The 27,307-nt window shown below is 47.0% G+C and overlaps 1 protein-coding gene across 2 annotated transcripts in view; it reads right to left on the reverse strand.

Annotated features, from left to right (window-relative positions):
• Positions 1-19,140: 19,140 nt before the first annotated feature.
• The window catches only part of LOC123484199 (phosphofurin acidic cluster sorting protein 2-like), a 104,352-nt gene continuing 96,185 nt past the window's right edge, over positions 19,141-27,307 (reverse strand). For both annotated transcript variants that reach the window (XM_045214261.1, XM_045214260.1), the window contains 5 exons: positions 27,089-27,131; positions 26,563-26,701; positions 25,669-25,892; positions 25,214-25,327; positions 19,141-22,025 (listed from right to left, as the gene is read on the reverse strand). In XM_045214261.1, coding sequence (XP_045070196.1) covers positions 21,907-22,025; positions 25,214-25,327; positions 25,669-25,892; positions 26,563-26,701; positions 27,089-27,131 — 639 coding nt within the window. In that variant the 3' untranslated portion in view covers positions 19,141-21,906. The remainder of the gene's footprint in view (positions 22,026-25,213; positions 25,328-25,668; positions 25,893-26,562; positions 26,702-27,088; positions 27,132-27,307) is intronic.

The raw sequence follows: 27,307 nt of genomic DNA on the forward strand, positions 1-27,307 counted from the left end.
GGCAACCAGATAAAAGAAAAACTGAGCAGATTTATCATGTTAACCTTTTAAAGAAGTGGCACGCCAGAGAGGCGCTGTTCAGCTGTCTACCCCCACAGAGACCAAGGAACCGGCGCGAGAAGAGGTTCAGCTGTGTCCAAATCTGTCCCCACATCAACGACAGATGGCCCTGGAACTCGTGGAGCAGAACCAGGATGTCTTCTCCTCCCTTCCCGGTCACACAGAGGTGGTCCAACATGAGATCCGCACCATGCCTGGCCGAACGGTAAACCAGCGCCCGTACCGCGTGCCAGAGGCTCGTAAAGTGGTTATACAGAAGGAGGTAAGGAAGATGCGGGAGTTGGGAGTAATCGAAGAGTCCCACAGTGCCTGGGCAAGTCCCATCGTACTAGTTCCCAAGCCAGACGGTTCAGTACGATTTTGTAATGACTATCGAAAGTTGAATGAAGTGTCTGAATTTGATGCATACCCAATGCCTCGTGTCGATGATTTAATAGACTCCTTGGGGCATGCTCGTTTCCTAACCACTCTTGATCTCACAAAAGGCTACTGGCAGGTGCCCCTGACCCCGGCGTCTAAGGAGAAGACAGCCTTTGCCACCCCGGAGGGGCTCTACCAGTATACCCGACTTCCGTTTGGTCTCCACGGGGCACCTGCCACGTTCCAACGCCTGATGGATCGAGTCCTTGCACCCCACAAGAGGCACGAGCGGCTTATTTGGATGATGTTGTTATACAAAGTCCGGATTGGGCCAGCCACATACCCCGGGTACAAGCGGTGCTGGATTCGCTCAGGGAAGCAGGGCTCACGGCAAACCCGAAGAAGTGCAAGCTGGCCTTCAGTGAGACAAACTACCTGGGGTACACCATTGGGCGGGGGTTGGTCAAACCACAGGAAGCCAAGCTGCGGGCCATACAGGACTGGCCGCAGCCCATCACCAAGAAGCAAGTAAGGTCATTTTTGGGCCTCGCTGGCTACTATAGACGCTTTATTGCAGATTTTGCTACCATAGCTGCACCGTTGACGGAGCTGACGACCAAACGCCACTCATGAATGGTGAAGTGGAACCCTGCGGCGGAGGCGGCTTTCCTCAACCTGAAGCGAGCACTCTGCTCCAGTCCGATCCTGGTGGCACCAGACTTCAAGAAGGAATTCATTGTCCAAGCGGATGCTTCGGAGGTGGGTCTGGGTGCTGTCCTCACCCAGGCACATGACGGTGAAGAACATCCCATTCTCTACCTAAGCAGAAAGTTACTTCCAAGAGAGAAGAACTATTCAACGGTGGAGAAAGAATGTCTGGCTGTAGTCTGGGCCCTGGAGTCCCTTCGGTTCTATCTCCTGGGCCGACGTTTCATGGTGGTATCTGATCACGCCCCCTCTGCAGTGGATGGCCAAGAACAAGGAATCAAACAGTAGAGTAACCAGATGGTTTTTTGAGCTTGCAACCGTTTAACTTTTCTGTTGTCCACAGGGCTGGCAAGCACCACGGCAATGCGGACGCCCTCTCCCGGCGTGATGCCTTCTTCGCTGCCTTTACCCGACGAGGACGTCGGTCCCGAGGAGGGGGATGTGATGTCACGAGAGGCTGTGTCCTGGAGGGACGTTACATCCCCCTGAGGTGGCTGCAAACCCAGACAGCTATGGCTCCATCTGCTGGTATGGTCGGGAACTCCACCCCTCTATGGCCAATCTTCCCACGCAGCTGAAACAAATTAGGAGCTGATGAGCTGAAGGTTTGGGAAGGGAAGAGACACAGTCTCCAACCTGGGCTCTCGGGAGGACAAGAGTGCTGCACGTCCACTTCCATGAGGAATATAAGGATTTGGAGATACTTACCTTTGGGAAATACTCACCTTTGGATATATGCACCTGTGGAAATACGTGAGAGACATTTGGAAGGACTTTTTGCTGGGTTGGCCACTAGCTGCAACGTGGACTACAGTAAGGCTGAGGAAAAGTTATCTGAGCGAGTGAGAATTATGATTTTGGATGTGGAAGAGACATCCCTGAACTGTTAACCCTTAAAGAGCCACAAGAGAACAGAATTTTGTTATATTTTCGTTAATTTCCCAAGACCTATAATAAAATCCTTGTTTTGTTTGAACCTTGTCTCCTTGCACTACTTGAGCAATCCCGCTGAAAGCTGTGTAGCCTCTCGTGACGTCACAACAAATATTGGTGGTAGAATGGGCTTACTGAAGAGCTCAGTGACTTTCAATGTGGCACCGTCATAGGATGCCACCTTATCAACAAGTCAGTTTGTCAAATTTCTGCCCTGCTAGAGCTGCCCCGCTCAACTGTAAGTGCTGTTATTTTGAAGTGGAAACGTCTAGGAGCAACAACGGCTCAACCACGAAGTGGTAGGCCACACAAGCTCACAGAACGGGACCGCCGAGTGCTGAAGCGCGTAGCGCATAAAAATAATCTGTCCTCAGTTGCAACACTCACTACCGAGTTCCAAACTGCCTCTGGAAGCAAGGTCAGCACAATAACTGTTTGTCGGGAACTTCATGAAATGGATTTCCATGGCTGAGCAGCCGGACACAAGCCTAAGATCACCATGCGCAATGCCAAGCATCAGCTTGAGTGGTGTAAAGCTCGCTGCCATTGGACTCTGGAGCAGTGGAAATGCGTTCTCTGGAGTGGTGAATCATGCTTCTCCATCTGGCAGTCCGAAGAACAAATCAGGGTTTGGCAGATACCAGGAGAACGCTACCTGCCCCAATGCATTGTGCCAACTGTAAAGTTTGGTGGAGGAGGAATAATGGTCTGGGGTTGTTTTTCATGGTTCGGGCTAGGCCCCTTAGTTCCAGTGAAGGGAAATCTTAACGCTACAGCATACAATGACATTCTAGACGATTCTGTGCTTCCAACTTTGTGGCAACAGTTTGGGGCAGGCCCTCCTGTTTCAGCATGACAATGCCTCTGTGCACAAAGCGAGGTCCATACAGAAATGGTTTGTCGAGATCGGTGTGGAAGAACTTGACTTGCCTGCACAGAACCCTGACTTCAATGTCACGGATTCAGCCGAGGCTGCCCCTCCTCCTTGCTCGGGAAGGCTTCGGCGTTCGTTGTCACCGGAGTACTAGCTACTACCGATCCATGTATCTATGTTCGACTTGTTTTGTCTTAATTGGTCACACCTGTTTCCCATCATGTAGTTATGTCTTCCCTATTTAACCCTCTGTCTCACACTGTGTGTTGTGCGTGTTTGTTCATGTTTTGGTTGTCGTTAGTGTGCGGATTTGTTCCCTCCCTGCGTGGAGGTTGTTGTTCATTATTTTACCTACGAGTAAAGTACGCCTTTTGATTAGCTCTGTGTCCTGCGCCTGACTTCGCCTACCGCATTACACTGACGCTTTGACAGAAACACGCACCTTAACATGGAGTCAGCAGGTACAGCAATGCCAGCCGGATCGATGGAGGAACGCGTCCAACAACAAGCGGCCATGATCCAGGCTCTCGGGACACCGCGATGGAACGAGTGATTAATACCATGGAGCGATGGGAGAGAGGAGGTATCCCTATACCTCCTCCAATTACACCACCACCAACACCGCTGTCCACCTCTTCACCATCTGGGTCCAGTGGGATTCGGCTCTCGCTCCTGAGGGCAGATGATGGTACAGCCACCGGGTGTCAGGGTTTTCTGCTCCAGGTAGAGCTCTACCTGGCAACCATCCACCCGGCTCCCTCGGGAGACGAGAGCGTGTCCGCCCTCATCTCCTGTCTGTCCGGTAAAGCGCTGGAGTGGGCCAACGCCGAGTGGGGGGGAATAGACGCCGCAGCTGTAAGCTATGCTGAGTTACCCGCCGCTTTAGGGCGGTATTCGATCATCCACCAGAGGGGAGAGCGGCGGGTGAGCGTCTATTCCACCTCAGACAGGGGAAGAGGAGCGCGCAGGAGTTTGCATTGGACTTTCGGACTCTGGCTGCCAGCGCAGGATGGAATGAGAGGGCCCTCATCGACCACTACCGTTGCAGCTTAAGGGAGGACGTTCGTCGGGAACTGGCCTGCAGGGACACCAACCTAAACCTGGACCAACTGGTGGATATGTCAATCCGACTGGATAACCTGGCCACCCGCGGATGTCCGGATCAGGGGCCGTCCATTCCATCCCCCAACACCTCCGACCCTACCCCTATGGAGCTCAGAGGTGCTGCTATGAGGGGTGGGCCTTCAAGGAGTCGAGGCAGTAGGCAGAGCACTGGTGGACCGTTTCAGGTGAGTAGGCACCCAACTCACCCAGAGCTCCCTGTTGCGCATATGTGTATAGATGTTGTATTTCCCAAGTTTTCTTCTCATTCCCAGCATAAGGCACTAGTAGATTCAGGCGCAGCTGGGAACTTTATTGATCGTCAGTTTACCCGTAGGTTAGGGATTCCTATTGTGCCAGTTGTTGTGCCCTTCCCTATACATGCCCTAGATAGTCGCCCTTTAGGGTCAGGTCTGATTGGGGAGGTCACAGCGCCACTCTGGATGAAGACGCAGGAGGGGCATGAGGAAACAATTAGTCTATATCTGACTGATTCTCCTGCGTTTCCAGTGGTGTTGGGGCTTCCCTGGTTAACTTCTCATGACCCCACTATTTCATGGCAACAGAGGGCTCTCAAGGGATGGTCAAGTCAGTGCTTGTGGAGGTGTGGAGGTGTTTCCGTAGGGGCAACTACGGTGGAAAGTCCAAACCAGGTTCCCACCATGCACATTCAGCCTGAATATGCCGATTTGGCTCTCGCCTTCTGTAAAAAGAAGGCGACTCAATTACCACCCCATCGACAGGGGGATTGTGCGATAAACCTCCAGGTAGGCGCTGCGCTTCCCCGGAGTCACGTGTATCCTCTGTCACAGGAAGAGACAGCGGCTATGGAAACATATGTCACTGAATCTCTGAGAAAAGGATACATTTGGCCGTCCACTTCCCCTGTGGGTTTCTTTTTTGTGAAGAAGAAGTATGGTGGCTTACGCCCATGCATTGACTACAGTGGTCTTAATCAGATCACTGTAAAATACAGCTATCCACTACCTCTGATTGCGAGTATGACGGAGTCATTGCACGGGGTGCGCTTCTTCACAAAATTGGATCTCAGGAGCACGTACAACCTGGTGCGTATCCGGGAGGGAGATGAGTGGAAGACAGCATTTAGTACCACCTCTGGGCACTATGAGTACCTCGTCATGCCATACGGTTTGATGAATGTCCTTCAGTCTTCCAATCTTTTGTTGATGAGATTTTCAGGGACCTGCACGGACAGGGTGTAGTGGTGTATATTGATGACATTCTCATATACTCCGCTACCCGGGCCGAGCATGTGTCCCTGGTGCGGCAGGTGCTTGGTCGACTGTTGGAGCATGACCTGTATGTGAAGGCGGAGAAATGTCTGTTCTTCCGAGAGTCCATCTCCTTCCTAGGACACCGCCTGTCCGCGTCAGGTGTGGAGATGGAGATTGACCGCATTTTGGCCGTGCGTAATTGGCCGACTCCAACCACGGTGAAGGAGGTGCAGTGATTCTTGGGTTTTGCCAACTACTACCGGAGGTTTATTCCGGGGCTTTGGTCAGGTAGCGGCTCCCATTACCTCCTTGCTAAAGGGAGGAACGGTGCGTCTACAGTGGTCAGCTGAGGCGGACAGGGCTTTTGGCCATCTGAAGGACCTGTTTCCTTCGGCTCCGGTGCTGGCTCATCCGGATCCTTCCTTGGCATTCCAGGTTGAGGTGGACGCGTCCGAGGCTGGGATTGGAGCTGTACTGTCTCAGCGCTCGGGTACGCCACCAAAACTCCGCCCCTGTGCTTTCTTTTCTAAGAAGCTCAGTCCGGTGGAGCGCAACTATGATGTGGGGGACCGGGAGCTGTTAGCTGTGGTTAAAGCTCTGAAAGTGTGGAGGCATTGGCTTGAGGGGGCTAAACATCCTTTTCTCATTTTGACTGACCATCGTAATCTGGAGTACATCCGGGCGGCGAGGAGGTTGAACCCTCGCCAGGCAAGGTGGGCCATGTTCTTCACTCGTTTTGTGTTTACTCTCACTTACAGACCAGGTTCCCAGAACGCTAAGGCAGACGCCCTGTCCCGACTATATGACACAGAGGAGAGGTCCATTGAGCCCACTCCCATACTTCCGGCGTCGTGTCTGGTGGCACCAGTAGTGTGGGAGGTTGACGCGGACATCGAGCGGGCGTTACGTACCGAGCCCACTCCCCCCCCAGTGTCCAGAGGGTCGGATGTACGTGCCGCTCGAGGTTCGTGATCGATTGATCTATTGGGTTCACACGTCACCCTCCTCTGGTCATCCTGGCATCGGTCGAACAGTGCACTGTCTTAGTGGGAAGTACTGGTGGCCCACTTTAGCCAAGGACGTGAGGGTTTATGTTTCCTCCTGCTCGGTGTGCGCCCAGTATAAGGCACCTAGACACCTGCCCAGAGGGAAATTACAACCCCTACCCGTTCCACAACGGCCATGGTCCCACCTATCGGTGGATTTTGTGACGGACCTTCCCCCCTCACAAGGGAACACCACGATCCTGGTCGTTGTGGATCGGTTTTCCAAGTCCTGCCGTCTCATTCCTATGCCAGGTCTCCCTACAGCCCTACAAACTGCTGAGGCCCTGTTTACACACGTCTTCCGGCACTACGGGGTACCTGAGGATATTGTGTCGGATCGGGGTCCCCAGTTCACCTCAAGGGTCAGGAGGGCGTTCATGGAACGTCTGGGGGTCTCGATTAGCCTTACCTCAGGTTTTCACCCCGAGAGTAATGGGCAGGTGGAAATAGTTAACCAGGATGTGGGTAGGTTTCTGCGGTCCTATTGCCAGGACCGGCAGGGGGAGTGGTCGGGTTTTATCCCCTGGGCAGAGATGGCCCAAAACTCACTCCGCCACTCCTCTACTAACCTTACTACTTTCCAGTGTGTGTTAGGTTATCAGCCGGTCCTGGCACCTTGGCATCAGAGCCAAATCGAGGCTCCTGCGGTGGATGAGTGGTTTCGGCGCTCGGAAGAGACCTGGAACGCTGCTCATGTACACCTGCAGCGGGCCATCAGGCGACAAAAGGCGAGCGCCGATCGCCACCGCACTGAGGCATACACCGGGGGACCGGGTCTGGCTCTCGACCCGAAACCTGCCCCTTCGCCTGCCCTGCCGGAAGCTGGGTCAGCGGTTTGTGGGGCCATTTAAAGTCCTGAGGAGATTGAACAAGGTTTGTTATAGGTTACAGCTTCCTCTTAATTACCGTATTAACCCCTCGTTCCATGTGTCTCTCCTCAGGCCGGTAATAGCTGGTCCACTCCAGGAGTCTGAGGTACGGGAGGTTCCTCCGCCCCCACTGGACATCGAGGGGGCACCGGCGTACTCGGTCTGTTCCATCTTGGATTTGAGGCATCGGGTGGGGGACCTGCAGTATCTCGTGGAGTGGGAGGGGTACGGTCCGGAGGAACGGTGGAGGCTGTTATAGCAGCAAAGGGGGGACCAACTCCATATTAATGCCCATGATTTTGGAATGAGATGTTCGATGAGCAGTTGTCCACATACTTTTGGTCATGTAATGTATGTATACGTTGAAATTGCGTAGAAAATTCCACGTAGAACGGTTCAAAATCTTTTTAATCCTATATTCAATATACTGTATATTGGGTGGTTGAAATTGTGTTGAATTTCACATTTGATTAGACATACAGTATGTTATTTGACCTTGTTTCAAGGTTGATAGTAAAATTGTATGTTGGAATCAAATAAAATAAAATCAAATTGTATTTGTCACATGTGTCCCGAATACAACAGGTGTAGACCTTAATGAAATGCTTACTTACAAGCCCTTAACCTACAATGCAGTTTTAAGAAAGAATATCAAAAAATAATAAAAATAATATAAAATAAAAGTAACAAATATTAAATTAAAGAGCAGCAGTAAAAATAACAATAGCGAGGCTATAGACAGGGGGTAATATGTACATGTAGGTAGAGTTATTAAAGTGACTATGCATAGATAATAAACAGAGAGTAGCAGCAGCATAAAAGAGGGGTGCAAATAGTCTGGGTAGCCATTTGATTAGATGTTCAGGAGTCTTATGGCTTGGGGGTAGAAGCTGTTTAGAAGCCTCTTGGACCTAGACTTGGCGCTCCGGTACCGCTTGCCGTTGCAGAGAGAACTAGGGTGGCTGGAGTCTTTGACAATTTTTAGGGCCTTCCTCTGACACCGCCTGGTATAGAGGTCCTGGATGGCAGGAAGCTTAGCCCCAGTGATGTACTGGGTTGTACGCGCTACCCTCTGTAGTGCCTTGCGGTCGGAGGCCGAGCAGTTGCCATACCAGGCAGTGATGCAACCAGTCATGATGCTCTCGATGGTGCAGTTGTAGAACCTTTTGAGGATCAGAGGACCCATGCCAAATCTTTTCAGTCTCCTTAGGGGGAGTAGGTTTTGTCGTGCCCTCTTCACGACTGTCTTGGTGTGCTTGGACCATGTTAGTTTGTTGGTGATGTGGACACCAAGGAACTTGAAGCTCTCAACCTGCTCCACTACAGCCCTGTTGATGAGAATGGGGGCGTGCTCGGTCCTCTTCTTTTTCCTGTAGTCCACAATCATCTCCTTTGTCTTGATCACGTTGAGGGAGAGGTTGTTGTCCTGGCACCACACGGCCAGGTCTCTGACCTACTCCCTATAGGCTGTCTCGTCGTTGTCGGTGATCAGGCCTACCACTGTCATCGGCAAACTTAATGATGGTGTTAGAGTCGTGCCTGGCCATGCAATCATGAGTGAACAGGGAATACAGGAGGGTACTGAGCATGCACCCCTGAGGGGCCCCCGTGTTGAGGATCAGCGTGGCGGATGTGTTGTTACCTACCCATACCACCTGGGGGTGGCCCATCAGGAAGTCCATGATCCAGTTGTAAAGGGAGGTGTTTAGTCACAGGGTCTTTAGCTTACTGATGAGCTTTGAGGGCACTATGGTGTTGAATGCTGAGCTGTAGTCAATGAATAGCATTCTCACATAGGTGTTCCTTTTGTCCAGGTGTGAAAGGGCAGTGTGGAGCGCAATAGAGATTGCATCATCTGTGGATCTGTTGGGGCGATATGCAAATTGGAGTGGGTTTAGGGTTTCTGGGATAATGGTGTTGATGTGAGCCATGACCAGCCTTTCAAAGCACTTCATGGCTACAGACGTGAGTGCTACGGGTCGGTAGTCATTTAGGCAGGTTACCTTAGTATTCTTGGGCACAGGGACAATGGTGGTCTGCTTGAAACATGTTGGTAATACAGACTCAGACAGGGAGAGGTTGAAAATGTCAGTGAAGACACTTGTCAGTTGGTCAGCTGTCACGCCCTGACTCAGGGGACGCTTATATGTTGAGTCAGGGTGTGTATATTCCTTGTTGTGTTTGGTCATTGTTTGTCGATCTAGTATGTATGGTTCTATGTTGGCCGGTGTGGTTCCCAATCAGAGGCAGCTGTCGTTCGTTGTCTCTGATTGGAGACCATACTTAGGCAGCCTATTGGCACTAGTGGGTTGTGGGATCTTGTTCCGTTTAAGGTATGTTGTGTCGTCTACCTTGGACTTCACGTTTCGTTTCGTTGGTTGTTTTGTCGTTGTGTTTAATAGAAAAATAAACATGTACGCATATCACGCTGCACCTTGGTCTGTCCTGTCATTCAACGAACGTGACAGAAGATCCCACCAAACGAGGACCAAGCAGCGTGCCGAAAAGGAGCAAACGCCTGGGACTCAACAGGAGGTTACATTAGTAGATGTCCTCCTCGGTTGGGGGAGAATTACGGAGGAGGAGGCCGTCCGTTATCGGAAGGCGATGAAGGAGGATGCCCAGGTAGGAGAGGAGAAACGGCGCCAACAGTGCCGACAACGGAGACCCGAGAGGCAACCCCAAGAACATTTTTTGGGGGGGCACACGGTGTGGACAACGAGGCAGCATGAGGCTGTTAAAGGGCGGATCTGCAGGTTAGGAGAGCAGTCCACCATGTTACGGGGGCTATTGGTTCAGAGGGAGCAGGAGTTATTTGGTCAGAGGGAGGCGCTACAGGAGGCTAAAAGGGAGAAGGAAAGAGGCACGGCGAGAGGAGCTGGTTAGGCAGCAGAAGGAGCGGGGGTTAATAAAGGAACCCAGTCCTGCTCCTCGCACCAAGCAAGTGGTGCGTGTCGCCAGTCCGGTCCGGCACGTTCCTGCTCCCCGCACCAAGCCAGTGGTGCGTGTTCCCAGTACGGCCCGGCCCGTTCCTGCCCCTCGCACCAAGCCTGTGGTGCGCGTCGCCAGTCCGGCCCGGCCTGTTCCTGCTCCTCGCACCAAGCCAGTGGTGCGCGTCGCCAGTCTGGCCCGGCCTGTTCCTGCTCCTCGCACCAAGCCAGTGGTGCGCGTCGCCAGTCCGGCCCGGCCTGATCCTGCTCCTCGCACCAAGCCAGTGGTGCGCGTCGCCAGTCCGGCCCGGCCTGTTCCTGCTCCTCGCACCAAGCCAATGGTGCGCGTCGCCAGCCCGGCCCGGCCCGTGCCTGCTCCCCGCACCAAGCCAGTGGTGCGTGTACCCAGTACGGCCCGGCCCAGCCCGTTCCTGCTCCCCGCACCAAGCCTGTGGTGCGCGTCGCCAGCCCGGCCTGGCCGGTTCCTGCTCCTCGCACCAAGCCAGTGGTGCGCGTCGCCAGTCCGGCCCGGCCTGTTCCTGCTCCTCGCACCAAGCCAGTGGTGCGCGTCGCCAGCCCGGCCCGACCCGTTCCTGCTCCCCGCACCAAGCCAGGGGTGTGTGTTCCCAGTACGGCCCGGCCCGTTCCTGCTCCCCGCACCAAGCCTGTGGTGCACGTCGCCAGCCCGGCCCGGCCTGTTCCTGCTCCTCGCACCAAGCCAGTGGTGCGCGTCGCCGGCCCGGCCTGTTCCTGCTCCTCGCACCAAGCCAGTGATGCGCGTCGCCAGCCCGGCCCGGCCTGTTCCTGCTCCTCGCACCAAGCCAGTGTGCGCGTCGCCAGTCCGACCCGGCCTGTTCCTGCTCCTCGCACCAAGCCAGTGGTGCGCGTCGCCAGCCCGGCACGGCCTGTTCCTGCTCCTCGCACCAAGCCAGTGATGCGCGTCGCCAGCCCGGCCTGTTCCTGCTCCTCGCACCAAGCCTGTGGTGCGCGTCGCCAGCCCGGCCCGGCCTGTTCCTGCTCCTCGCACCAAGCCAGTGATGCGCGTCGCCAGCCCGGCCCGGCCTGTTCCTGCTCCTCGCACCAAGCCATTATATGTTGAGTCAGGGTGTGTATATTCCTTGTTGTGTTTGGTCATTGTTTGTCGATCTAGTATGTATGGTTCTATGTTGGCCGGTGTGGTTCCCAATCAGAGGCAGCTGTCGTTCGTTGTCTCTGATTCCGGTTAAGGTATGTTGTGTCGTCTACCTTGAACTTCACGATTCGTTTCGTTGGTTGTTTTGTCGTTGTGTTTAATAGAAAATAAACATGTACGCATATCACGCTGCACCTTGGTCTGTCCCGTCATTCAACGAACGTGACATCAGCGCATGTTCGGAGTACACGTCCTGGTAATCCATCTGGCCCTGCGGCCTTGTGAACGTTGACATGTTTAAAGGTCTTACTCACATCGGCTACGGAGAGCGTGATCACATGTCATTAGCTAGGTTTCCTTCAAATTAGCGACAGATTTTAATGCAAATATTCCAACAGTTGTGTGTTTCCACTGACTTGTTGCAGATACAAATCAGTGTGTGATGACATAATGCACACAACATTAATTTTATTGCTTACGTTTTCATTTACTGAATAAAAGTCTAATGTTCAATGTGTTTCCATCGCATTTTCAACTCTACCGATAGTTTTGTCACAGAAACTGTTGCGTTAAATAGCAAATGTGCCTACTCTTGTCTTGGTATGTGCGCTCTAGCCAACAACTCGCAGTGCGGGTAGGCTCTGCAGGTAGGCTAGTATACATTTGAGATTATTATGGATAAGAGTGAGAATATTTGTATTTGTCAAGCGACAGTCAAGTATTGATCATCATTCCACCAGAATAAGACCCTTGATATTTATTGGATAGGAGGATCAAGCTCATCACCGTGCACTTTCACCACCCTGTGAAGTTCATCATAACTTATTTAATCTGTAGCCTAATAAACTGCATAGTTTCCCGAGTCATAGTGGGAGGATGACATGCCATGTCATCGCGTGACTCCAAGTTTACTTCAATATGATGGTTATTATATCAATATTTGCGCATTAAGGGGACCGTTAGAGATATATGGAACTCACACGGACCCGAGGACAATCAGACCCGAACCCAAATGGACCCAATGACAACCAGACCTAGACCCATACCCAAATGGGTCCGGGTCTAGACTATATTTGAGAATATTCGCATGACAATCTGTCTCCAATTGGATGGAAACCTAGCTACTGTTCCAAAATGAGATTGTTACGCAATTAACACACACTGCCCTCAAACCAAGGCACGCTGTCTGCTAATTATCTATAGGCTATGTTTCAAACTGTCAATTTTACATGATTTTCTAACAACAGTTTGAAATGAGGTGCGTTCCGCCTCCTAATTAATTCACATAGAAGTTGGCCATTTCACTGTGGCGGACAACTTACGTTTGCTATGCTAATGTGAGGCAAGGATTAGCTATATGAGCCGGACAAACTTCTCTCTTCTATGAGAGCCCAAGCACTACACCAGTGTTTCCTCAGGTCAAGTATGCATACATTTGTGCATCAGTCAGTCAGTCGTGCATTGAGTCAGAACAGAACCTGCCTGAACGTTTTCCCCCTGGCGCATTTTCCGGCTGGCGCCTGCATTGCCTTCATTGTTGTTTTCCTATAATAATTACTGTGTTCGTTCCTATCAAAGTAAGTGCTTTATTACCTTATCATGATACAGTTTCTGTATATTGTGTTATGTCATTTATACTGTAGCACACCATATTTATGTAGGGAGCATAATGTATTCTGTGTGTATTCCTTTAAAACCGCGGACACGTGATTTCATAACCTTTATGGTGTTACACTCAATTGTGCTGATGTAGATTATATTAGTTCTGTGAAACAATGCTAATGCTAATGGCGTCAAATAAGTATTAGCTTGTGTTGTATCCTTTGAAGCTGCCCTGGCCTTATCACGACCATTGCATTGGCCTGTGTATTCCTTTGGCCTACATAGCTCTGTGCTATCCCGTTGTGGAGCCTTTGTGGAGCTCTTCAGTTATCACGTTACTTGTAATATTGTTTTATTGCTATATCCTGATATTTTATTCGAATGACTAATAATTCCTCTTTATTATGTACTTTCAGAAACCACACACACACACACAGTGTTGAACATAACTTGCCAATATCATAACTGGAACTGGAAATCTTTCATGCCGAAGATTGAGGATAGCTTTTATATGATAGCAACATACTTTTTGGAGAGGGAGTAGGGAGGATGAGGGAGTGGAGAGGATGATGAGGGAGTGGGGAGGTGGGTGAGATATTGTCAATGTAATTGCATAATAATAATAATAATATGCCATTTAGCAGACGCTTTTATCCAAAGCGACTTACAGTCATGTGTGCATACATTTTTACGTATGGGTGGGCCCGGGGATCGAACCCACTACCCTGGCGTTACAAGCGCCGTGCTCTACCAATTGAGCTACAGAGGACCACAATAATGGAACTGTATGTGATTTGAATGTGAACTGTATGTCCAATTACAAAAAACCTTGTTCAGTAATCAACTCACTTGTTCGCTGGCGGAGAACTATGTGGCCATTGAGGACAGCAGTGTCGATCAGATATAAAAATATAGTCTTATACCACTTGGTGGTTTTCCAAGCATATGCCACAAAGCTGTTTATCATGTCCGCCTTATCCACTGCCCCCATTTTGCAATTATAGTCAAGCACACATTCTGGTTTGATCTTTCTCTCTCCTGTCAAGGGGTCCACCTTCCCCGTGTCTCTCTTCTCCTGTAGCGCCAAGGCATAGCGATTAGTCTCCTCCACTATGTTCCCCACCAGCTCCTCTGTCAGAAACAGCTTGAAGCACTCTGCCTTAGAGGGAGATGGCATGGGGCTTTGCACTCGAGACTGGGACTCATCAAAGCCAACAGCAGGGCCAGGAGGAATGAAATGGCTGCCGGCCTTCCAGCTACCGCAGACCTCCTGTACTTCACCCACTGTTGGTGTGCCTCTATCACCACCAGCATCTTCAGAGGGACCTGAGACTTCGTTGGTGAGCAAGGGGTCCTCAGATTCAGGTTTCTCAATGCGGTAGCTGGCTACATACATGAACAACAACACTGATTGGCTCCAAATGAGTGTCAGGGGTGACGTGATTGGCTGCTGGTGTGGTGAAATATCCACAGATGGTTTGTTTACATAGCAGGTAAGGATAATTAACGTGGCAGGTTAGGATAATTAACGTGGCAGGTTAGGAAAACTACCGCAGCAGGTCAGGTGAATTAACGTAGGAGGTTAAGAGAATGAGGTTAAGGTTAGGAAAAGAGTTAGGGTTAAGCTTAGCTACAACGCTACAGTTGTCAACAACTGTTGTCCCCGACACGACCACTAGATAGGGCTGTTGTAGGCCTAGCTACTCCATCTAGCCACAACGGTAGAAACGTAAAGAAACCATCTGTGGCGACAAATCATCAGTAACGTCAGCACGGGTCACTTGTATCAATAAATCACTATCAGAATTTCTTTGTGTGGTAATCACTTCTTTATTCACTGTTTAATTCACATTTATTTCAAGTACGTGACAAATCATGCATTCCGATTCTTGTATAGATTGTAATGGACACATATGATGTGTGTAAAATACTTTTTTGAATGTTGTACTGATTATGTTGAGCTAATGCTAAGCTATTTTGTTGACATCATTCAATGCATTCTGGGTGTCACGTAAAAGCCTGTCCGACCAAAGATGTTATATCAAAGAAAGAGTACATGGCCATTAAGGCTAGATCGTTCTTCAAGATGTTCAAACGTTCATAGATGACCAGCAGGGTCAAATAATAATCACAGTGGTTATCGAGGGTGCAACAGGTCAGAACCAACAGGTCCGTCTTCTTCTTCTTCTTCTTCGATTGGCAGCTAATAAATGTTGCATTACCGCCACCAACTAGACTTGCTTGAAAAAAAGGAAAATAAATCAACAAATACCATACCATCCAACCCTACACTCATTAAAAACCCACCACCTTACTCCACTATTTAAACCTATCTAGTCCTACCTCAGGCCAACAGCCTGAAAGGACGGGACACCACCACTCAACACACCCTGTAACTCTTCTGACGTCAAATCTCGTACACCCAAATACTTCTCTGCAGCTGCCACCACAACCTTTATTTTCTGCGTAGTTCCATCCCTGCAGTACAGTTGATAACCATTGGTATGAACGTTAAAAAGCCAATCTTACTGAAGCATATATCACTCGTTGACATATCACTCTGTACTGATACAGATCTACTACTCACACGAATCCTCTCAGGATCCCTCCCCTTGACCCATCTTCCTCAACTTTCTTCACTGCCTCAGCATACGACATCCTCTGCTCTACTCTAACTCTGGTAACCTCAACCTGCCTCTCTCGCACCGGACATTTCTGATCCCCAGCCCAATAGGCACCTACAATTAACACATACCGCTTCTTTCCCCAATGCTACACATTCCTTTGTGCCCTTCTGCACACTTATCACACCTAGGAACCTCCCTCCTACACACTGCTGCCACATGCCCATAAGCTTGACACCTGTAACAACGTAATGTATTTTGCACATAAGCTCGTACGGGATAACTGAAATATCCTAACATCACTTTGTCGGGCAAAGACAACATCAAAACTCAAAAGAACATACAATGACTCTTCTGTTTCACCACTCACGCCACTCTGTCTGCGTCGCACCAAACGTTGAGCATCACAAACACAGTGAATCTTTCCCTACAGTTAGTCCACTTTCAAATTTACCGCTACCCCAGTAATCACTCCTTTCAATGGTGCCCTTTTCTTGAGAGCAAAACAAGTTACATCTCTTGTCCAAATTCGTTTGGTGCCTTGTCCCTCTAACCAGCAGATGCACAAACAATTATCACAAGAACACTTTAGGTTACCTTCACCGATTCCACAGCACCAAACACCTTTTTCATCCACCCTGAAACCACAAATGGATCAGACAAAAGGCAGGGGTCCAATTTCTCCCAAAATGTCACTCGTACCGTCACAGACTCATCTTTATCCTGACCATCAGTGCAAGCCTCGGGCTCTGAGAACTTCACCACACCTGCCACCTCCGATAATTCGCCCTCATTCACTTCCATTTCTCCTCCAGACCTCGATCCGGCGGACGGCTCACTCTGCTTACACTTTCTACCATTCTTCTTCGACAAACCATCTCTCTTTTCCCCGCCATTTTTCCCCGACTCAAGTTCACCCTCTTCCTCCCTCTCTCTCTTCAACCTCTGCCTCTCCTTTTCCCTCCATTCCTCCTCCGTATTCCAAGTATACGTCTCCTTATGATAATATTATACTTCTTCTAACTTTCACTACTTTCACTACTGTTCAAAAGTTTGGGGTCACTTAGAAATGTCCTTGTTTTCAATGAAAACATACATGAAATTAGTTTGAATAGGAAATATAGCAAAATGCATAGGAAATGTAGTCATTGATAAGGTTAGAAATAATGATTTTTAATATAAATAATAATTGTGTCCTTCAAACTTTGCTTTCGTCAAAGAATCCTCCATTTGCATCAATTACAGCCTTGCAGATCTTTGGCATTCTAGTTGTCAATTTGTTGAGGTAATCTGAAGAGATTTCACCCCATGCTTCCTGAAGCACCTCCCACAAGTTGGATTGGCTTGATGGGCACTTCTTACGTACCATACGGTCAAGCTGCTCCCAAAACAGCTCAATAGGGTTGAGATCCGGTGACTGTGCTGGCCACTCCATTATAGACAGCATACCAGCTGACTGCTTCTTCCCTAAATAGTTCTTGCATAGTTTGGAGCTGTGCTTTGGGTCCTTGTCCTGTTGTAGGAGGAAATTGGCTCCAATCAAGCGCCGTCCACAGGGTATGGCATGGCGTTGCAAAATGGAGTGATAGCCTTCCTTCTTCAAGATCCCTTTTACCCTGTACTAATCTCCCACTTTACCACCACCAAAGCACCCCAGACCATCACATTGCCTCCACCATGCTTGACAGATGGCATCAAGCACTCCTCCAGCAAATGTTCTTCTTTGTGATCCGAACACCTCAAACTTCAATTAGTCTGTCCATAACACTTTTTTCCAATATTCCTCTGTCCAGTGTCTGTGTTCTTTTGCCCATCTTTTATTTTTATTGGCCAGTCTGAGATATGGCTTTTTCCTTTGCAACTCTGCCTAGAAGGTCAGCATCCTGGAGTCGCCTCTTCACTGTTGACGTTGCGACCGGTGTTTTACTTATTTTCCACCATAATTTGCAAATAAATTCATAAAAAATCCTACAATGTGATTTTCTGGATTTTTTTTCTCATTTTGTCTGTCATAGTTGACGTGTACCTATGATGAAAATTACAGGCCTCTCTCATCTTTTTAAGTGGGAGAACTTGCACAATTGGTGGCTGACTAAATACTTTTTTCCCCCACTGTAATTGTTTTTCTTAGATAATCAATATGCTTTACAAAAGATGAATCAAACAAATCCAAATACTTCTAAAAAATCAACACATCAATTGCATGAATGAAAATAATTGCCAGCTGTGGAGTTTATTCTTTGTCGTGTACCAAACAGTATGATATGGGACTCTGATTTAAAACCAAATGATTTACTAGAAGCCATTTGTGTTTATCTTGTAGACTTGCTTGTATCTGCAAAACATTTTAACCATACAGTATATTTGGAGGACTATCGTCAGCAGACCTGGGTTCATATAGATGCCTTTAAGAGCCACATTGTTGACAGCGCTCTACAATGCGTGATCTAATTGAATCCTGGCCTTCGCCTTCTTTGGAATCTGTATCAGATACGGATGGTGGGACTGGACGCTTCCCCAAGTCAGCGATTGTTGATTGTGCTTATGAGAAGATGAACATGCCTATGAGTGGCACAGTTGGCAGAGAGGGAGGGTGCAGGCTTCCTATTTGACAACCAAAGTTGGATCGGATTTAATTAATATTCAATCCAAACATGAAATTTAGCTCTGGTGTGTGGAATATCTGACCTTATTAACATTAAATTGAAAGATTCCGATCATGATTCCGATTTGTACAATGACTCTGCCATCTGCTGTTGGTAAGGGGAATCCAACACCATGTAACACTGTCCAGCCTCAGACATGAGCTCATATTCTGTATGTGTGTGTTCTGTATGCAAAGACAGGTCTCAGTATGGTTAATAGGTGCATGGTATTATGACAACATGAGTATCTTTCCAAAATGAAACAGTAATAAAACAACACAAATTCTCTCAACACTCATTTAATAGCCTGTTTTCACTTACAACACTTCAAAACCCAATTTCTAAACAGAATTTCTTTACAAAAGAGCTCAACTCTTTTCTTAAAAAGGGTTAGAATCATAAAATGGCCATACAAAAACTTAATAAAGAGTAAGATGTAAATAAAACAAAAGATATTTCAATAAACAGAAACTGATATGAAACAATACATACTGACATCATAAAAACAAGAGATTTTACCTTGCATTCTTTAGTGGTTCATTTAAAAAAGAAAGAATACTGTCTGTCACATCATTTTAAATAATGTTTGTGCAAAAACATCTGCAAACTTTAACTATACTTAAAAGAGCTGTAAAGCTCAATGTTGGAGTTATTTGACTGTCCAGTTTTTCCTGGTATTACTTGGTGCCGCTTGACTTCCCAAAAGTAGTGCTATAATATAAATATGTATTATGAAGTAGTGGAACATATTTATGTATCAGTTATGTATACATACACTACATGACCAAAAGTATGTGGACACCTGCTCGTCGAACATCTCATTCCAAAATCATGGGCATGAATATGCAGTTGACCGGGGCAGCTCTAGCAGGGCAGAAATTTGACAAACTGACTTGTTGGAAAGGTGGCATCCAATGACGGTGCCACGTTGAAAGTCACTGAGCTCTTCAGTAAGGCCATTCTACTGCCAATGTTTGACTATGGAGATTGCTCGGCTGTGTGCTTGATTTTATACACCTGTCAGCAACAGGTGTAGCTGAAATAGCCGAATCCACTAATTTGAAGGGGTGTCCACATACTTCTGTATATATAGTCTATATTTGTTTTCATGAAATAGTGGAACATTGTACAGTCAAATGAGTGGGATTGACCACCTTCCCTCTTTCCGAGGCAAAAACATGAGACACCTTGACCATCTGAAATGCATGAAGAAAGGGTAAAATATACGGTAACATACACTGTTGTTAATACTCAGCTACCATGGTGAAGATGAACAAAAAATACGTCAAATGTAATACTATACATGTAGTATCTAATCGCAAGAGAAGCCATAGTTTTCAAAGGGTTGAAATTGACAAATGGGGTTACACAGTATCCCTTCTCAGCACATGCACACACACTTAAAATCTCCAAAACACACTTTCATCCAAATGAAATGCATTTTCGTGTCCAGTCACATTAGACAACACAAACATACAAGGTCAAAAGATGGAGGCAAAATAACTAAGGAAGGAATCTTTGATGTTTTGACTTCCAGGTTCCTTCCAATGTTCCTCATAGCCTCGACTGAAGAGGCACAGGACGTTATTTCCCTCATAGGTCTATGAGAAAACACACCTCATGAAAAAAGAACACACAATACAACAACATTCCTGACATTAAAATGGTCCCTCACACAGCACCCAGACTCAATCCTGGCAATTCCCTCAAAACCAATGAAGCCTGTGGCCCTTTTTGACTCAATGTTATGAGTGGGTCTATATTTGAAGAGAGTATAAAAACAGAGGACAGTAGACAGCAATTCGTTCATTGTTGAATACGGCACGCTAGTTTCGTAAAGGGATTCCTGTCTTTCAGAATGGGTGAAGTTAGAAAAAAGAACACCACTTCAAAGTCACTGGTAAATAGTTTAAGAACAGAGCACCGCACTGGGGAAGACTTATACCCTTTTCACACTACTGTACCAACCCAAACTGTACTGTGTTTAACTGTATTTTCTTTTCACATGGTCATTTTGAACACAGTTCCAGCAACTATAGTGGATGCGTAACCAGGCCAGTGCAGTACAGCTCGGCTTGGATCGACTCAGTAGTAGTGTGAAAAGGGTATTACTGAAAACTGCACTGCTGAACCCTTTGCAGAGACAGTAGGCTAACCAGGTGTGTTAGAGCAGGGCTACAAGACATTTGTCTCCTTCTTTCCTCTCCCTCCCTCACTCTTCTCTCTCCTATTCACGTTTGTGTCCATAAATTCTTGCATGCACCTAGGGCCCTCTTCACAAATTCACAAGTGAAGTCACTGCATTGAACTCGCCTAAGGATACATCCCACTCACTTACGCCTGTGTTCGGAAAGAATGTCTCTCGTTATACAGTGCCAAGTTTCTTGGTTACTGATTGTCCCTATTCTGTTTCCGTACAATGTGCTTCTAAATCAAAAAGGCAAGTATACTAGCTAGAAAGTAGTGTATCAAAAACTAGAGTAAGTCACTTTTCTCACAAAAAAAATGATAACGAAATACATCTCTCCATAGCAACAGGGGTTCCTCTGCAACTTTCACAGCAATTCCTCTCTTAGCATCCCACCCGTTCCCCTAAAAATCAGTAACACACACTGCCACCCGGCACACATTGCGAACACACACTCCAACACACCCCTTTGATCCTCTTACATTATATACAGGACATTTACCCACATAGGATTTCACAGAAATAATAATATAGTAACAAAACAAAGTGCCAACAAAGCTGCCATTACAGGTGGCCATTAAAAGTGTCTAACCACAATATACACTATTATACTTAAAAGGCAGCATACATTTTTGTACAAAACGTGTTGTTATTTCCTTCTTTTTTTGTGTTGGTGTATAAAACAGTAACATTTGACGTTGACAACAACATCCATTTTATACTGGGAACACAGGTTTGTAACTGGACAGTTTCCACAGGAAAAGGACTAGGGGATTTGTTTACGTTTTTTGCTTAGTCAGAGCAGCCTTGGCTGGGTTCCAATCTGGTGGATTATTCCCAGCCTTCCCCACTACCTTTGGTAACTAGGAGAGCCCACGGAGAGCTGAAAGAGTTGGAGTTGGATTCATTTCAAACATAGAAATATATTTCTAATAATTGCATTTTGAAACATTGGGAACCAGCATATAAGGACCTATAATCTTCACTTGATGGAGCCATTACCATATTGATATCCTCAATACCTAGTAAATACAAATATCAAAAGGACAGAAAGGAAGGGAGTGATTTTTCAGAATGGACTCCAGCTTCTCTCTCTCTATGGGAGATGAGGACTGTTCAAAGGACAAAGGGAACGGAGTGATTTTTTCAGAATTGAACCCAGCCCCAGTCTCTCTATGGGAGATGAGGACCATTTTAAAAGGACAGAAGGAAGGGAGTGATATTTCAGAATGGAATCCAGCCCGTCTCTCTCTATGGGAGATGATAAGGGCTGTTCTGGGGTCAGGGTTTAGGGAGGGTGTAGCTGCAGCCCAATATGTCGACCGGAGTATGGGCGAGTGGGTGTGTCGAAAGGAAAGTAGTGGGCGTGTAGAAATGAGTGGGTGTGTCGAAAGCGCTCTGCAATAGGCTAGATGGTTTTGATTGAGCAATCAGCAGCCCAATCAGCCACGCAAAACGGTCTTGAGTGGCAACAAATCTGCCCAATTAGCTGATTTGCTTTCAATACACCCACTCCTTTCGACACACCCACTCGCCCATACTCCAGTCGCCATATTGGGCTGCAGCTACCCATACTTGGGTTTAGGTGGCAGTGATATGTCACATGGTGGGCTTGGTGTAGCCGAAGATGCCAACAGGGAAGTGCTTGACGTGAGTGGGCCACTGGGCGGCCAGCTGGAAAAACTTGACGTCATTCCACTCCACGCCGTCAATGGACACTATGGAGAGAGAGAAAGGAGAAAAAGATGCAAAAGTGTTAATTTTCAACCACTTGGTGGCGATACTGCACTTCTTAAAGTCTCAAAGATTGAATTGAGGCTATTCAGGGAATTCACATTAACCTATGTGTGTGTGTGTCTTCAGCACCTACTCTACAGTATGTGTATAAACAGAATGAGTATGTAGTATACATGTATGATTGAACATGTGGGTGCATGCTTGCGTTGAAGGGTTGCAGAGTGGGGTGTGTGGGTAGGGCTGTTGCGGTCATGACATTTTATCAACCGTTTATTGTCGAATTACTGTCGGTCTCACGGTAATTGACAGCTAATTAACATAAACACGTTTAGCCTCCACGCATACAAGCCGCTGATGTGCGACTTTGGAACATCTACATTTAATATACACCATCAAAATCCATTTAATATACACCATCACAATAAATCCATTATTTATTTTAGGCAGGTCTAAAGAAACATGATATGAAGAAAATGTATTTCAGAAGAAGATAATATATGTCATCTGGCTATGCGCCATGTCATAGACTGTCAGCTAGTTCATTTAGCAGACAAGATATGCTTATAAGTCCCGTGCCATTATTTTATATTATATGATTTTATAGTAAGAAGAATATAATTGAACTTAGCTGAATTAAATAGAAAGGATATTTTTCCTATTCCGGAGCGAGTGCGCATATGAAGTGGCTATGTTGAGCGTAAATGTGATAATTTGAAACAGGTCCTATATGTTAGATTTAGATTTATATGGCAACTTTAGTTGTGTTGATACAAACCTTAGAATGTCTTAGAAATTTAAACATATATGGGCTGCATGATGCGACTATAGCCTATTGATGATTTAAGAAAGTAGCAAAAAAAGCTTGCGCTCTGTTCCTTGCCTCAGGCTTCACACGCTGCGCTCTCATCAAGTGCCTCGAATAGTAAATGGAGACAGCCTTCCCCGGTTTGTTTTTCAATCATGCCTGGTAGGCTATTCTGGTTTTATGGTGGAGCATGTACTTAATATTAGCAGCTGAGAAATAAATATAGTAGCAGCTGGGATCCTCCTCTTTTTGAGGGCAACCATCCAAACTCTGCTTTCACACAGGACTGCATATAGATGTCTGGTCTTATAAGAACACTTGGCACATCTAGCCATTGGGATTTTTGCCCATTCTTTAAGGCAAAACTGCTCCAGCTCCTTCAAGTTGAATTGGTTCCACTGGTGTACAACAATCTTTAAGTCATACCACAGATTCTCAATTGGATTGAGGTCTGGGCTTTGACTAGGCCATTCCAAGACATTTAAATGTTTCCCCTTAAACCACTTGAGTGTTGCTTTAGCAGTATGCTTAGGGTCATTGTCCTGCTGGAAGGAAAACCTCCGTCCCAGTCTCAAATATCTGGAAGACTGAAACAGGTTTCCCTCAAGAATTTCCCTGTATTTAGTGCCATCCATCATTCCATCAATTCTGACCAGTTTCCCAGTCCCTGCCGATGAAAAACATCCGCACAAAATGATGCTGCCACCACCATTCTTCACTGTGGGGATGGTGTTCTCAGGGTGATGAGAGGTGTTGGGTTTGCGCCAGACATAGCGTTTTCCTTGATGGCCAAAAAGCTCAATTTTAGTCTCATCTGACCAGAGTACCTTCTTCCATATTTTTGGGGAGTCTCCCACATGCCTTTTGGCGAACACCAAACGTGTTTGCTTATTTTTTTCTTTAAGCAATTGCTTTTTTCTGGCCACTCTTCCATAAAGCCAATCTCTGTGGAGTGTACGGCTTAAAGTGGTCCTATGGACAGATACTCCAATCTCCGCTGTGGAACTTTGCAGCTCCTTCAGGGTTATCTTTGGTCTCTTTGTTGCCTCTCTGATTAATGCCCTCCTTGCCTGGTCCGTGAGTTTTGGTGGGCGGCCCTCTCTTGGCAGGTTTGTTGTGGTGCCATATTCTTTCAATTTTTTAATAATGGATTTAATGGTGCTCTGTGGGATGTTCAAAGTTTCGGATATTTCTTTATAACCCAAGCCTGATCTGTACTTCTCCACAACTTTGTCCCTGACCTGTTTGGAGAGCTCCTTGGTCTTCATGGTGCCGCTTGCTTGGTGGTGCACCTTGCTTAGTGGTGTTGCAGACTCTGGGGCCTTTCAGAACAGGTGTATATATACTGAGATTATGTGACTAATCATGTGACACTTAGATTGCACACAGGTGGACTTTATTTAACTAATTATGTGACTTCTGAAGCTAATTGGTTGCACCAGATCTTATTTAGGGGCTTCATAGCAAAGGGGGTGAATACATATGCATGCACCACTTTACAATTATTTATTTTTTATACTTTTTTGAAACAAGTTATTTTTTTCATTCCACTTCACCAATTTGGGCTATTTTGTGTATGTCCATTAAATGAAATGCAAATAAAAATCAATTTAAATTACAGGTTGTAATGCAACAAAATAGGAAAAACGCCAAGGGGGATGAATACTGTATAGGCCTATGCGTATGCAAAAGCTGAAATATGCATAGGGGGTTTTGAATTAATCATCACCTTAGAAAGCGCTGTCCATTTCGTTATGTCAGGCTTTGAAACAACATCCACAACAACCACGTTTTCCCCTCAGTTTCAACCTGTTGTTGAACTTCTTTCTTCAAATTGATCAATCACAGTGAGGTGAGTTTTAAAAGCATGATACTGTTTTGATTATAAGTGTTTGATGTGATTTTCGATTGTATTTGCATTGATGTCAGAGTGGTTAGAGGGACAATAGAGCGCTGAGTCCCAGGCCATTAGGACCTAATGGTTGATAGGGAGTTGGGTACTACCAACACTGGCCAGAGGAGATTACCGTGACTCAACGGTCACGTGGAATTTGACTGCGGTCATGACTCGTGACTGCAGGTGTGGCGATAATATGGTCACCAGTGCTTGACTTGGACTGATATAGGTGCCAGTACTCATTTTGGGTGCAGGTACTGTTTATATTTTGGTGCAGGAGCTCCACAATACTTTTGAGAACATTTTCTATTAGAGGAACAGGAGCTCAAGCAGTAGAAAATATGATGCGCCAGTACTCAGCTCCGGTGAGCTCCTGCCCAAGTCAAGCACAGACGGTCACTGCAACAGCCCTATGTGTGGGTGTGTGTGTATGCTTACGTGTGTGTGTGTGTTTGTCAGGCCTGTACCTCTCAGCATGGTGTGCTGGTGTTTGGCAGTGCAGATCAGCCTACTGATGCCCTCGATCACCTGGCTCTTGGAGTCCACCTCCTTCTCCTTGGGCTTTTTACTCAGGAATATCACTGCTCATCAAAGCAAGAGAAAGAGAAGCGAGAGAGAGGACATCAGTGAAGTAAAGAGATAATTTGCCATACAGGCTACAAAATAAAAGAAACATTTGTTTTACTAAAGATGTAAAGGTAAAAGGTAAAGACGTCGTTTTCATGACGACATCAACACAACATCTAGTTGTTGCTGTATTTGGCCAGATAACTAGATTACAACCAGAAAAAGACGTCTTCTTCATCAGGTAGAAATTTCCATATAGAAAGACATAACACGCTATGAGTTGTAAGGTCGCATACATGCTTATAACGGGTAATAACGCATTCAACCCATTGGCTTTCAGTAAAGCGCCACCAACCTTTCTTGTTCTTCTCCTTCATGACGACGGTCATGGCCATGCCAGGAGGGGGGGTCAGCTCGCCCCCGTTGGGGATGCGGGACACCTGCAGCGAGCGGAAGTTGCTCTTTAGGGTATTCTTGATGCCCACGTCGCGCTTCTCGCCCTCCTTCTTCTTGTCGGCGCCGTGACATGTCCAGTAGTCCACCTGGAGCCCCATCACCTCCCCGCCCGTCACCGGAGAACTGCACGGCGGAGGTATATGGGAGAAAAACATTTTAGGAACGTAACGGAACGTCATAGGAACGTTTTGTAGGCATGAAAGGGAAGAAAAAGGCCCAAACTGCCAGGTATAGTACCATCTGAACTTGTGGGGGGCTGTAGCAAGTTTATTATGACCAACTTACAGGTCAAGTCATAAAAAGGAAGAAGAGAAAGGGTACAGTAGAGCTCCAGTGAAAGACAGTACAGAACACAAGTGATCGTTCCCCCTTCCCCAACCAACATCTGGTCTCCAAGGAACATCTGGATGGAGAAACGTCATTCAATCTGGGAAGTATGCAGAGTATGTGGAGTGGCAGGAAAGTGGGGTGGGGTGGTGAAGGATGGCTATCCTATCTCACTCGCTCCAGATTGGTCCATCTTTGGCCTTTTAAATTAATCATATATAGTTTACAAATACCTCATGAGCATAGTTCAACTGCTATACCCCATCAGAACCCAAAATACAATAAGAAACTAATTCATGTGGAAGGTGTGGTCTGTACCTTGTGAAATTGTTTTATTGGCTACTGTGGCCAATGGGCCTCTGTGGGGGTTGTAGCCATAGTTATAAAGTTGAACCTTCAGATCAAATAATGGTTGAGAGAAGGAAAGAGAAATTCATTAACAAGACAGCTAGGGTACAGTACGTACCCGGCTCCGGCAAGGGTGGCTGAGACGGAGGGGGAGGGGGGCGGGGTGCAGGTCAGGTCCTTCATGTAGGGTGGTCCCGGCTGGGGGGGAGGGGAGGCCAGCATATTGATGCTCCCCATCACGGCATCATCAGAGTCCACTGGATATTAGGGAGGAGGAGGTTTTGTTAACGTCTTTTCAGCAACCAGAAAAATACATCTTTATCTGGTTTAAAATCTGGTTATCTAACCAGTTAACAACCAAAATATGACGTCTGTCCCATGGCGTCTTGATCTCGTCATGAAAAGGTCGCTTTACCTGGTTGTAACCATGGTTGTAATCTAGTTATATGATGTCTTTTAACCAGAAAACCACTTTACAGGCAAAATATTAAATTATTGAAACATTATGCATACAGTATTTTGCCCGCTGGACCCCTTCTCTCTCAGTCTTCCCTTCTTCCACCGATCTCATTCGAATCAATGGATTACCAGACAATACAAAGCAAACGTAGGGTCAAAGGAAAATAAAGAGTAGGATGTCTTACTTGAGGTCGAGAGGTTGTGCTCAACGATGCCCACTTTCACCAGCTGAGGGGGGACAAAAGCCACAATTGAGATTTACATTTTGGTCATTTAACAGACACTCTTATCCAGAGCGACGTACAGTCAGTACATTTAATCAAGGTACAATACATGACCAAAAGTGTGTGGACACCTGCTCGTCGAACATCTCATTTGTGCATTAGTGAGGTCGGGCACTGACG

This window comes from Coregonus clupeaformis, unplaced genomic scaffold (assembly GCF_020615455.1).
Source record: "Coregonus clupeaformis isolate EN_2021a unplaced genomic scaffold, ASM2061545v1 scaf0226, whole genome shotgun sequence".
Lineage (NCBI taxonomy): Eukaryota > Metazoa > Chordata > Actinopteri > Salmoniformes > Salmonidae > Coregonus > Coregonus clupeaformis.